At 52.0% G+C, this 12,838-nt stretch overlaps 1 protein-coding gene across 1 annotated transcript; it reads left to right on the top strand.

Moving 5' to 3' along the window:
- Positions 1 to 5,604: 5,604 nt before the first annotated feature.
- Positions 5,605 to 11,774, top strand: TMEM97 (transmembrane protein 97). Its single transcript, XM_073565612.1, has 3 exons — positions 5,605 to 5,797; positions 8,298 to 8,442; positions 10,157 to 11,774. Exons 1-3 carry the CDS (start codon positions 5,678 to 5,680, stop codon positions 10,405 to 10,407), a joined length of 516 nt encoding a protein of 171 aa, XP_073421713.1. The 5' UTR covers positions 5,605 to 5,677; the 3' UTR covers positions 10,408 to 11,774.
- The last annotated feature ends 1,064 nt before the right edge of the window (positions 11,775 to 12,838 follow it).

Genomic DNA, 12,838 nt, shown 5'->3' with positions numbered 1-12,838 from the left:
CCCTCACTGACCGGCCCCCTAGATTGCATAATGTATAACTTATTGTTTGGGGGGAAAATTACATTCATCGTGGCAGGGCCTGCGCTGTAGAATCTCCTACCGACAGATGCTACTGCGCAAGCTGGAGAAAAGAAAACTCTGGCTGTAGCTAAATGGCACCAACCCGACAGTCCAACCTGACAGTCTAACCTGAATGCAATAATTTGTTTTTGAGGCAAAAATGTTTACAAAATGCTCAAATGGGGTCCCAAGTGTCTCCAGGGTCTTTTTTTTTTTTTTTTTTTTCCAATTCGAAAAGTAGGTTGCCTCCCAAGCTAGAAAAGTCTGAAGAATAGTCACTGACTTCTCACCACTTGGTGTGTTTGAGATCTGAAGAGGTTAAGAGACACTCAACAGAATGAACATGTGAACAGGGGCATTATTATGTTATGGGGCAGCATTGTGAGGGCACTGCTATGGGGCACTCTGGCGTTGTGGGGGCACTGTTATGGGGCATGCTGACATTGAGAGCACTGTTATGTTATGGACACTGGTGTGGAGACATTGTTATGGGGGAGCTTTGATGCTGTGGGGGCTCTGTCAATGGGGCACTCTGACATTGGGGGCACTTATGTTATGGGACACTGGTGTTGGGGGCACTGTTATGGGTGGCGCTTTGGCGTTGGGGGGGCACTGGTATTTTATGGGACTCTTGTGCTGTGTGGGTAATGTAACACTCTGGTGTTGGGGGGGCACTAGCATTGTGGGGGGACTATGGCGTTGGGGAGGCACTGTAATGCTGTGTGGGGCAGACTGGTCTCGTAGGGGCACTGTTATGGGGTGCTGTGATGTGGGGGCACTGTTATGGGGGTGCTGTGATGTGGGGGCACTGTTATGGGGGTGCTGTGATGTGGAGGCACTGTTATGGGGGTGCTGTGATGTGGGGGCACTGTTATGGGGGTGCTGTGATGTGGGGGCACTGTTATGGGGTGCTGTGATGTGGGGGCACTGTTATGGGGTGCTCTGATGTGGGGGCACTTATGTTGTGAGGGCACTGTTATGGGGTGCTCTGATGTGGGGGCACTGTTATGGGGTGCTGTGATGTGGGGGCACTGTTGTGGGGTGCTCTGATGTGGGGGCACTTATATTGTGAGGGCACTGTTATGGGGTGCTCTGATGTGGGGGCACTGTTATGGGGTGCGCTGATGTGGGGGCACTGTTATGGGGTGCGCTGATGTGGGGGCACTGTTATGGGGTGCGCTGATGTGGGGGCACTGTTATGGGAGTGCGCTGATCTGGGGGCACTGTTATGGGAGTGCGCTGATGTGGGGGCACTGTTATGGGGGTGCTGTGATGTGGGCAGGCTCGGACTGGCCCACCGAGGTACCGTTGGATCCCTCGGTGGGCCCTGCCCCCGAATGTCACTGTCACTCACTGGTCGCTCGTACCCAGGGGTGGCATTCAGCGGGTTCTCCCCGGTTCGGTGGAACCGGTTGTTAAAAAAGCAGCCAGTTCCCCGAACCGGGGAGATTCACAGCCGCGATCCGGTACTTTGATGTTCCTACAGTGCAGCCGGCAAGGAGCAGATTAGGACTCTTGCTCTGCTTCCTAGTCCTGCCCGCCGCGCCGGATACCGCGCATTGATACGTCGGGTCGTTCTCTGCTCTGTCTCTGACTACTGGACAGAGCACAGCACACCCCGGAGGCCCCCGCCCCCCGCCCTGATTCCTGCACGCAGTGCGGCATTGGCGGGTAACTGGAGCTCGCTGGAGGAGTCACCGCCACTGCCCAGACTTGTCAAGTCAATGTGAGCTGAGCCCAGGCAGCGTGACGGACCGGTGATTTGCGCACACCCGGAGGCCGGAGGAGCAGGACGGGCGGTGCGGGGCCTGGCCATCCAGGAGGCCTCAACTGCGGCCGCGGGATTACAGTGACAGTCGTCTTCTTCTTCAGAGTCAGACGCGTCGCAGCCTGTCGCCTGTGTATCTGGTACACAGGCCAATGCCGGGTCAGTGAGTTACTGTCTGTATGTGCTGCGTATTGGGGACCTGTGCAGTGCTGCCTATTGGGGACCTGTGCTGCCTATTGGGGACCTGTGCTGCCTATTGGGGACCTGTGCTGCCTATTGGGGACCTGTGCTGCCTATTGGGGACCTGTGCCTGCCTACTAGGGACCTGTGCCTGCCTACTAGGGACCTGTGCCTGCCTATTGGGGACCTGTGCTGCCTACTAGGGACCTGTGCCTGCCTATTGGGGACCTGTGCTGCCTACTAGGGACCTGTGCCTGCCTATTGGGGACCTGTGCTGCCTACTAGGGACCTGTGCCTGCCTATTGGGGACCTGTGCTGCCTATTGGGGACCTGTGCTGCCTATTGGGGACCTGTGCTGCCTATTGGGGACCTGTGCTGCCTATTGGGGACCTGTGCTGCCTATTGGGGACCTGTGCTGCCTACTGGGGACCTGTGCCTGCCTACTGGGGACCTGTGCCTGCCTACTAGGGACCAGTGCCTGCCTACTGGGGACCTGTGCTGCCTACTGGGGACCTGTGCCTGCCTATTGGGGACCTGTGCTGCCTATTAGGGACCTGTGCCTGCCTATTGGGGACCTGTGCTGCCTATTGGGGACCTGTGCTGCCTATTGGGGACCTGTGCTGCCTATTGGGGACCAGTGCTGCCTATTGGGGACCAGTGCTGCCTATTGGGGACCAGTGCTGCCTATTGGGGACCTGTGCTGCCTATTGGAGACCTGTGCTGCCTATTGGAGACCTGTGCTGCCTACTAGGGACCTGTGCTGCCTATTGGGGACCTGTGCTGCCTATTGGGGACCTGTGCTGCCTATTGGGGACCTGTGCTGCCTATAGGGAACAATGCTGCCTATTGGGGACCTGTGCTGCCTATTGGGGACCTGTGCTGCCTATTGGGGACCTGTGAGTAGTCACCGCCACTGCCCAGACTTGTCAAGTCAATGTGAGCTGAGCCCAGGCAGCGTGACGGACCGGTGATTTGCGCACACCCGGAGGCCGGAGGAGCAGGACGGGCGGTGCGGGGCCTGGCCATCCAGGAGGCCTCAACTGCGGCCGCGGGATTACAGTGACAGTCGTCTTCTTCTTCAGAGTCAGACGCGTCGCAGCCTGTCGCCTGTGTATCTGGTACACAGGCCAATGCCGGGTCAGTGAGTTACTGTCTGTATGTGCTGCGTATTGGGGACCTGTGCAGTGCTGCCTATTGGGGACCTGTGCTGCCTACTAGGGACCTGTGCTGCCTATTGGGGACCTGTGCTGCCTATTGGGGACCTGTGCTGCCTATTGGGGACCTGTGCTGCCTATTGGGGACCTGTGCTGCCTATTGGGGACCTGTGCTGCCTATTGGGGACCTGTGCTGCCTATTGGGGACCTGTGCTGCCTATTGGGGACCTGTGCTGCCTATTGGGGACCTGTGCTGCCTATTGGGGACCTGTGCTGCCTATTGGGGACCTGTGCTGCCTATTGGGGACGTGTGCTGCCTATTGGGGACGTGTGTTGCCTATTGGGGACGTGTGTTGCCTATTGGGGACGTGTGTTGCCTATTGGGGACGTGTGTTGCCTATTGGGGACGTGTGTTGCCTATTGGGGACGTGTGTTGCCTATTGGGGACGTGTGTTGCCTATTGGGGACGTGTGTTGCCTATTGGGGACGTGTGTTGCCTATTGGGGACGTGTGTTGCCTATTGGGGACGTGTGTTGCCTATTGGGGACGTGTGTTGCCTATTGGGGACGTGTGTTGCCTATTGGGGACGTGTGTTGCCTATTGGGGACGTGTGCTACCTTTTGGGGACGTGTGCTACCTTTTGGGGACGTGTGCTACCTTTTGGGGACGTGTGCTACCTTTTGGGGACGTGTGCTGCCTATTGGGGACCTGTGCTGCCTATTGGGGACCTGTGCTGCCTATTGGGTACAATGCTACCTATTCGGGACCTGTGCTGCCTATTGGGGACCTGTGCTGCCTATTGGGGACCTGTGCTGCCTATTGGGGACCTGTGCTGCCTATTGGGGACCAGTGCTGCCTATTGGGGACCTGTGCTGCCTATTGGGGACCTGTGCTGCCTATTGGGTACAATGCTACCTATTCGGGACCTGTGCTGCCTATTCGGGACCTGTGCTGCCTATTGGGGACCAATGCTGCCTATTGGGGACCTGTGCTGCCTATTGGGGACCTGTGCTGCCTATTGGGTACAATGCTACCTATTCGGGACCTGTGCTGCCTATTGGGGACCTGTGCTGCCTATTGGGGACCAGTGCTGCCTATTGGGGACCTGTGCTGCCTATTGGGGACCTGTGCTGCCTATTGGGTACAATGCTACCTATTCGGGACCTGTGCTGCCTATTCGGGACCTGTGCTGCCTATTCGGGACCAATGCTGCCTATTGGGGACCTGTGCTGCCTATTGGGGACCTGTGCTGCCTATTGGGGACCTGTGCTGCCTATTGGGTACAATGCTGCCTATTCGGGACCTGTGCTGCCTATTGGGGACCAATGCTGCCTATTGGGGACCTGTGCTGCCTATTGGGGACCTGTGCTGCCTATTGGGTACAATGCTACCTATTCGGGACCTGTGCTGCCTATTGGGGACCTGTGCTGCCTATTGGGGACCTGTGCTGCCTATTGGGGACCTGTGCTGCCTATTGGGGACCTTTGCTCCCTATTTGGGACCAATGCTGCCTATTGGGGACGTGTGCTGCCTTTTGGGGACCTGTGCTGCCTTTTGGGGACCTGTGCTGCCTATTGGGGACCTGTGCTGCCTATAGGGACCAATGCTGCCTATTGGGGACCTGTGCTGCCTATTGGGGCAGCTAATCGCACGGGTACCGGGAGGCTTTCGTCGCTAAGACCTGCAGGCAGCAACGCTGCCTGGCTGGTCCGGGCGAATTTTAGCCCCCCCTGCAGATACGAACGCTTCGATTGGCTGGGCTGTGTAGCATCTACCATGGAACTCTTGTTGGGACAAAGTGATCACTATACCCCCTACGTCAATCCTTGGGGGTGTAGATTCCAAAATGGGGTCACTTTTTAACTTCAAAGTAACACAGGTCAGATTTGCAAAAAATGGCCTGGGCATTAAGGTGAAAACAGGCCTGCGGCCCTAAAGGATTAAATGAATTGTAGTGCGGAAAGATCTGCAGCATATGAACAACGGTGCAGCTTTTAGTAGAATTAGGATGCTGAAATGATGCAGATTTGGCGTGGGATATACGGCAAAAGAACCCATGGTGTAATTCCGCAGTCTCAAAGCCTAAATGTTGAGTTGTACATTACTGTAGGTGGGCCCCTAAAATTTATTCCCTTGGTGGGCCCTAGACACCCCAGTCCGACCCTGGATGTGGGGGCACTGTTATGGGGGTGCTCTGATGTGGGGGCACTTATGTTATGGGGGCACTTATTTGGGTGCTCTGGCATTGTGGGGGACACTGTTATGTTGTGTGGTCTATGTACACCGTGGTTAGAGGCGTCTCTCCGCCATGCCTGCTGTGCTTCGTTTCCACCGCTGAACGCCTCTCCCGCCTCAGTCACTGCCGCTTGTTGCCTTTTACCTTTTCCTCCCGTTGTCATGTGATATGACGGGCTGTGCTGTGATTGGCCGGCCTGTGGCAGTAGGCGGAGCCCGCAGTGTGGGGTGTTCGGTGAGCGCTCTGCCTGCCGTCTGCGCGGCGCTGCTCCCGGACACCATGGCCTCTGTCACCCGCCTGCTGGAGTGGCTGTTCTTCTTCTACTTCTTCTCCCACATCCCCATCACCCTGCTAGTGGACCTGCAGCCCATCCTGCCCGCCAGCTGGTACCCGCCGCAGGTGAGTGTCCGGGCAGAGGCGGCGGATTGTGCTGTCATTCCCTGGTGCTGGTTACCAGAGTCCCACAGACTCACGATGGGGGATTTACCAAAACAGCGGCAGGAGACAAGCGGAGCACGTGCCCCTAGCAACCACATCTCACAAACCTAATTGGTTGCTGGGGGCAACGGCTCCATTTTGGTTGCACTTCATGCATAAAATCTCCGGATTACTGGTGATGCTGCGGACGTCGCTCATCCTCGCGCCATTGTTCTGTTCTTGTGAATGGAGTCACAGTTACGCTTCAGCGATGGGCGCATGGGGCAGTGATTACAGCACAGTGAAGGGTTAATAGGCGCAGCAGCGGCTCCTCGCCTACAGTGAAGGGTCAACGGCGCAGAAGCTGCTCCTCGCCTACAGTGAAGGGTTAATAGGCGCAGCAGCGGCTCCTCGCCTACAGTGAAGGGTCAACGGCGCAGCAGCGGCTCCTCGCCTACAGTGAAGGGTCAACGGCGCAGAAGCTGCTCCTCGCCTACAGTGAAGGGTTAATAGGCGCAGCAGCGGCTCCTCGCCTACAGTGAAGGGTCAACGGCGCAGCAGCGGCTCCTCGCCTACAGTGAAGGGTTAATAGGCGCAGCAGCGGCTCCTCGCCTACAGTGAAGGGTCAACGGCGCAGCAGCGGCTCCTCGCCTACAGTGAAGGGTTAATGGCGCAGCAGCGGCTCCTCGCCTACAGTGAAGGGTCAACGGCGCAGCAGCGGCTCCTCGCCTACAGTGAAGGGTTAATGGCGCAGCAGCGGCTCCTTGCCTACAGTGAAGGGTTAACGGCGCAGCAGCGGCTCCTCGCCTACAATGAGGGGTTATCGGCGCAGCAGCGGCTCCTCGTCTACATTGAAGGGTTAACGGCGCAGCGGCTCCTCGCCTACAATGAAGGGTTAACGGCGCAGCAGCAGCTCCTCGCCTACAATGAGGAGTTAACGGCGCAGCAGCGGCTCCTGGCATACAGTGAAGGGTTAATGGCACAGCAGCGGCTCCTGGCGTACAGTGAAGGGTTAACGGCGCAGCAGCAGCGGCTCCTCGCCTACAATGAGGGGTTATCGGCGCAGCAGCGGCTCCTCGCCTACATTGAAGGGTTAACGGCACAGCAGCGGCTCCTCGCCTACAATGAGGGGTTAACGGCGCAGCAGCGGCTCCTGGCGTACAGTGAAGGGTTAGCGGCGCAGCAGCGGCTCCTGGCGTACAGTGAAGGGTTAACGGCGCGGCAGCGGCTCCTCGCCTTCAATGAGGGGTTAACGGCGCAGCAGCAGCTCCTCGCGCACAGTGCAGGGTTAACGGCGCAGTAGCGGCTCCTCACCTACATTGAAGGGTTAACGGCGCAGCAGCTGCTCCTCGCCTACAATGAGTGTTAACGACGCAGCAGCGATTCCTCACCTACAATGAGAGGTTATCGGCACAGCAGCGGCTCCTCGCTTACAATGAGGGGTTATCGGCGCAGCAGCGGCTCCTCACCTACTTAGGGGAGATTCAGAAGTGTCACGTTTGGTGCAGACACTCCTGCACGTGGTTTCCTGCCGCCCGTGGTCTGATGAAGAGCGAGGTTCTAAATCGTTTGTGAAACAAATCTGTGTGTGAATATAACCCTAGTGACCCATAGCTGGTAATGGCTGCACTGTATGGTGGGCGCTATGTCACATGCCTGGGTCAGAGCACGTGGAGGTCCGCAGGTCTGACCCCAGTTCTTCAGAATGGCCCCGTATTCTGAGCAGGACGCCCTCTGGACTCGCTGGGCAGTTCCTCTGCAGTTTTCCATGTGCAGTGTATGATCAGAGGACCTCGTACGTATATGGAGCGCGTCTGGCTTGAATGGATAAGGTTTCCCCGAGAGCCTGTACATGTCTTATTGACCTCCATTGGAAGATGACGGGTACGATCTCTGCAGGCCGGTCAGTGCCTGAAAAATTTAAAGGGAATATCCAGCCTTTAGAATTTGATGGCTTTATCAGTATTATATTGTTGAGGGTCCAGCTATCGGGACCACCTCTGATCAGCATTCAGAAAAGGCTGTGGCGCCCGGTTACAGCAGCTTGCAGGCTGGTTGGTACTCTTGTCAGCAGTGATACATTGTTTTCTTATTCACTTCAATGAAACAGCGCTGCAATATCTAGGGTGTCTAGCACAGGCACTAACAGAATCATGGAACAGCCAAGTGCGAGCGAACCTGCTGAAGACCGTGAGCACCACTGCGGCATGTGAGAAGAGTCTTTCATCAGTGGGGGTGCGGTGACCATCACTGATATGAATCTCTGCACTTTCTCTTTGATTTCTATGGCCTCCTATCCTTCTTCAGGGGGGGGCATGGCAATTACCCAAGTGATTTATCCCCTTAATTTCAGCCAACAATGAGGGTCTCAGCAGCCTGACCCTCACTGATCTAAGTTTGACATGTCAAAAATGTTCAGAAGTTACAGGCAAGATTTGTTAATAATAAAAAAAAATATTTTGTGCAATTTTCTGTTTTTCAGCTCCTTGATTTGATGAAATGGTACACGGTCACCTTTAAAGACCACCTGATGATGAACCCCCCTCCATGGTTTAAGAGCTTTGTATATTGTGAAGGCATCTTGCAGCTTCCATTCTTCCCTGTGGCTGCATATGCTTTCCTGAAAGGTGAGTGTCATCCAGTCACTTATTGTCTTGAAGCTATCATTAGACGATGCTCACCCATGGTGGGTATGATTCCTATTCTGTGCCTTGATGCGGTAAAAATTTTGAGCAATGCACGTGAAGAGGTACGTGTGCTGTGGAGATAATCCGTGCAGAATAATGACTGTACTGCTGATGTTGTAATCTGCCGCATTCCTGGTATTCATGCAGATTCCCTGCAGAAAAGTCAGTTTCGCTAAAATAATACACATGCGATACCCTGCATGTGAAGAAGCAAGCTGTAGATTTCAGCTTTTCCTATGAACCCTTGTCATGTGAATATACCCCTACAAATCCAAAACGGGTTGTTCGGGATTAGAGAACACATGGCTTCTTTCTTCCAGAAACCACGCTATGGCTGTCCACAGCTTGTGTCTGCAGATCAAGTTCAGAAAAGTAAATGGTTTTTTTTTGTTTTTTTTTTTATTCTTGGCTTTGTACCTACTGGGGATTTATAATGATTTAAATGGATACTTGTCAGTCGGTTCATGCTGCCCCAACCCACGATCAACATGAATCTGAGTCTGGCTGCATGATTGTAGCCAGGGATATTTTACTCTGAAATTCCCCAATATTCCAGAGCCAATGTATTGGTCAAAATGTTGGCTGGGGACCATAGGCAGAGACTAGACCAGGCTGGCTTCTCGCCGTACTACTCCAGGTGACTGACCGGTCTCTCTTAGGTGTATACTTGGTGAGAGACCCATCAATCACTTCTAGTGGTGCTTAGAAAAGCCAACTGGGCCAGCGTTGGACCAATCTCATCTCCGCCTATGGTCTACGGCCAGATCTTGAAACATACATGACTAATTGTGCAGCCAGGCTCTGGCTCACGGAGTTATGGTTAGAGCAGCATGAAACAAGTGACAGGTTCCCTTTAAAACCACAGAGTTGGAGCGAATCAATTAGTAGGGCAGGGTCTGTAATCTGTGGCATTCAGACAGGAGCCCTGTGTACTGCCTTTTCCCTGAGAACGTCCTGAGCTTTTTTTCTTGTTTTAATTGGCCAGACTGGCATCATATCATTGTGCGGCCTGACACACGTTTCATCAGGCCGGTTAATCAGAATTTGAGTGACTGATGTCAGAAGTTATGAGGAGGTTCTCAGGGCTCCCATCCAACGGCACAGAACATCGGCCTTTCCGCATGACCGGGTCCTGCAAATCAATTCGCACCAACTACCTGCAATCCAAAACTGATGCTCCTACGGTAGCGGTCCTCCCAGTCCACTTTTACACGTGGTGAGTCACAGCCAATCACCGGCCACAGGAGCCAGGTGCTAAACTACTGGCATCACCGCTTGGCAGTGAGTTACATGTGACTGCTGAGGCCGCTGATCACAAGCGATTAGTATGTGACCGGTGCAGGCGCACACAGACTCAGAAGATTGCCGCAGCATTAGTGTTGGATAGTTAGAGGACAAGAGGTGAATATTGTTTATCTATTCTTGTTTTATACCATCTTTATATAAAACATAAATTTGAGTTGGATAGCCCCCGTAATATCTGTGTGTAGCCCCTGCCCTGTTTTACTTTGGTTAGTTCTGGGAATGCTCTTTCTTCTCTGCTCCTTGGACATTGGGCTGTCGGTAATCACATTCGGCCTTTGAACTGATAACCATGAGTATTACAATCTTTATCAGTGAAGACTAATTCTATTTCTGCTCCTTCCATATTCAGGAGGATGTCGCTGGATCAGAATTCCTGCCATTGTCTATTCATCCCATGTAGCCACTACAGTTTTGCCCATTCTTGCCCATCTTCTTTATGGCGACTTCCCAAAAACAAGCCAAGTAGATTCTCCGAGCCAGCAGGAGCGTCTAACCCTGGTGTCCATCTACTCCCCATACCTGGTGATCCCGCTGCTCATCCTGCTCACCATGTTGTTCAGTCCTCGATATTCTAAAGAAGAAAAGCGGAAGAGAAAGTAAAGACCATGGCAGACGAGCAGATAAAGCGTCTTAATACAACCTAATGTTGGAGAATTATGGACGGTGATGCTCCTAAATGAAATCATTTACCGATTTGATTTTTTTTTCTTTTTAGTTGGACTAACATCTGATGTAAAATAAGAAAAATGTCACTAGTCGTCCTACTTTAGATGCGAACGTTAATAGATACAATTCTCCATTAGAACAAAGCATGGAAATCTTTTTCCAATCAGTCATTAATGAAAATTGGTCTTTCTTCTGAAGCTGTCCTAGTCTTGGCCATCTGCAATCATGGCTGGTGGCCGTATGCGAGTGTGCGATCGAGTGTAACACTATAAATAATGGAAAATTTGTCTTTTGTTCACCATTTTTAAATTTTGTCTGTCTGTGCCAAAGTCTTATTGCAATATGATAACGGGCGAAGGACAAAGATAACGGGTAAAGTTATCTCTGATATTAAGTAATGATTGCTCAGTTACATGATCATGTTCTTATCTACTAGGCCTTGTTTGCACAATGCGAATGTGAGTCCAAAAAAGGGAAAAGATTGCAATGGATGAAGCAAGAGAAATTCACATGTCCATTTTTATGGCCTCTTCCCCTCTGCACGCTCTCTGTAATGTTCCGAAACCTCTGTCCTACAGTAGACTCTGCTGCAAAATGGTATCAAACACGACTTGCAGTTTCTGTATCTGAAAATATTTGCTGTAAGAAAAAGCTGGGAGACTTCTGTTTGGCTGAAAGGACTGGACAAAGCCCCCCATACACATTTGATGTGGCGCGTATGGCCGAAAATGATGCACTCCGTCTGCATCGTTAAAGTCAATGGCCCAATTATCGCATACGCCCAAATCCTGTTTCGGATATAAGCTATGCGGACAAGCACATGGTGCTGTATGGGGAGCCAGTCATGTCCACAATTTGACGTGTGACCGGTCTGCAGGACTCGGTGCCCATGTGAACTTAGGCTTAATAGGATGAGCTAGAGACCCATAATTTGCGCTTTTCATTCCAGACATTGGCGGACCACATGTAGAACACTAGCAAGTGACAATTTCCTATATTACAAAATCTTTTCATAAAGACTGAAAATTGTTTGTGATTACTTTGTTATGCTCTACTATGTATATTTTGGACGCCTAATTAGTAAACTTTATAATTTTGTTTTTATATTTACAAATATTGGGGGGGGGGAATTCGCTTAATCTTTCATACAGTTTACTAAATAAATGTATTTTTCGAATATTTTATCATGTAATTCTTGAAAGTTTTGATCCCTTGTATTTGGTCAGCAGGATTCATATCTGCCCATATTCTTTTTTCAGTAGGTCATCAAGACCAGCCAATAAATATATAATGATACATTACTATTGAGCTTAGAGATCTCGTTTGATGGGGTTAGGAGAGAGAAAAAAATAAAATATATACTGTAGGGATTCTATTCGCTTAGGTGAGACAGGAGGCAGGTTCCCTTAAAGTTCATGCGGTTTATTACATCATAAACCAAACAGCACGTCACCAAAATAAACAGCCTTCAGTTCAGGAGACAAAGTAACAACGAATGTCCTTTCCTTCATGCTCAGTCCGCGAGCCTCAGCGCACACAGGAGGTGTATACCCCCCTCACACACAGCTGCCTGGTTCAAGAGCAGACCACATTATAAGAGTGTAGCCACACCCATGAACCCAGCAGCTGACTGGTCACATGACTGTGACCTCACCACAGGTCCTTCAAAACAATAATACAGCAATATTTGTTATGCCTTACATTATGGAGACAAGCCATTTATGAGACATATCTCCCATCGATTACACGACCCTTAGCCTGCCACATACCTCCCCTCTCTACCTAAAGCCGTGGGGCTTGGCACTTTCACCTACCAGGCAAGGGATTCTGGAGAGGGCATCGGCATTCCCATGTAGCTTCCCGGCCCTATGCTCTACATGGAAGCTAAAGTCTTGAAGGGCTAAGAACCAGCGGGTGACCCTAGCATTCTTACCCTTTGTTTCCCTCATCCACCTGAGTGGGGCATGGTCGGATATTAATCTAAACTTCCGTCCCACCAGGTAGTACCGTAATGTATCCACTGCCCATTTTATGGCCAAACACTCCTCTACAACTGAGTAATTTCTCTCACAAGAAGTCAACTTCCTACTCAAGTAGAGAACAGGATGCTCCTCCCCACGTATCTCTTGGGAAAGGACTGCTCCTACCCCGACATCTGAGGCATCTTGTCTGGAGGACAAATTCACATTTAAAGTCTGGGGCCACCAAAACGGGTTGCTTACAAAGAGCTCCCTTCATTTCTTGGAAGGCTGACTCTGCTTCTTCGGACCAGCTGACCATCACTGACTTTATCCCCTTAAGCAGATCAGTTAGAGGTGCAGCCATTGTGGCGAAGTTTGGGATGAACCTCCTGTAATATCCCACA

This window comes from Dendrobates tinctorius, unplaced genomic scaffold (assembly GCF_039654945.1).
Source record: "Dendrobates tinctorius isolate UK_male_01 unplaced genomic scaffold, ASM3965494v1 ptg000016l, whole genome shotgun sequence".
In the NCBI taxonomy this organism is placed as follows: domain Eukaryota; kingdom Metazoa; phylum Chordata; class Amphibia; order Anura; family Dendrobatidae; genus Dendrobates; species Dendrobates tinctorius.
This window is presented reverse-complemented; position numbering and strand designations above follow the sequence as displayed.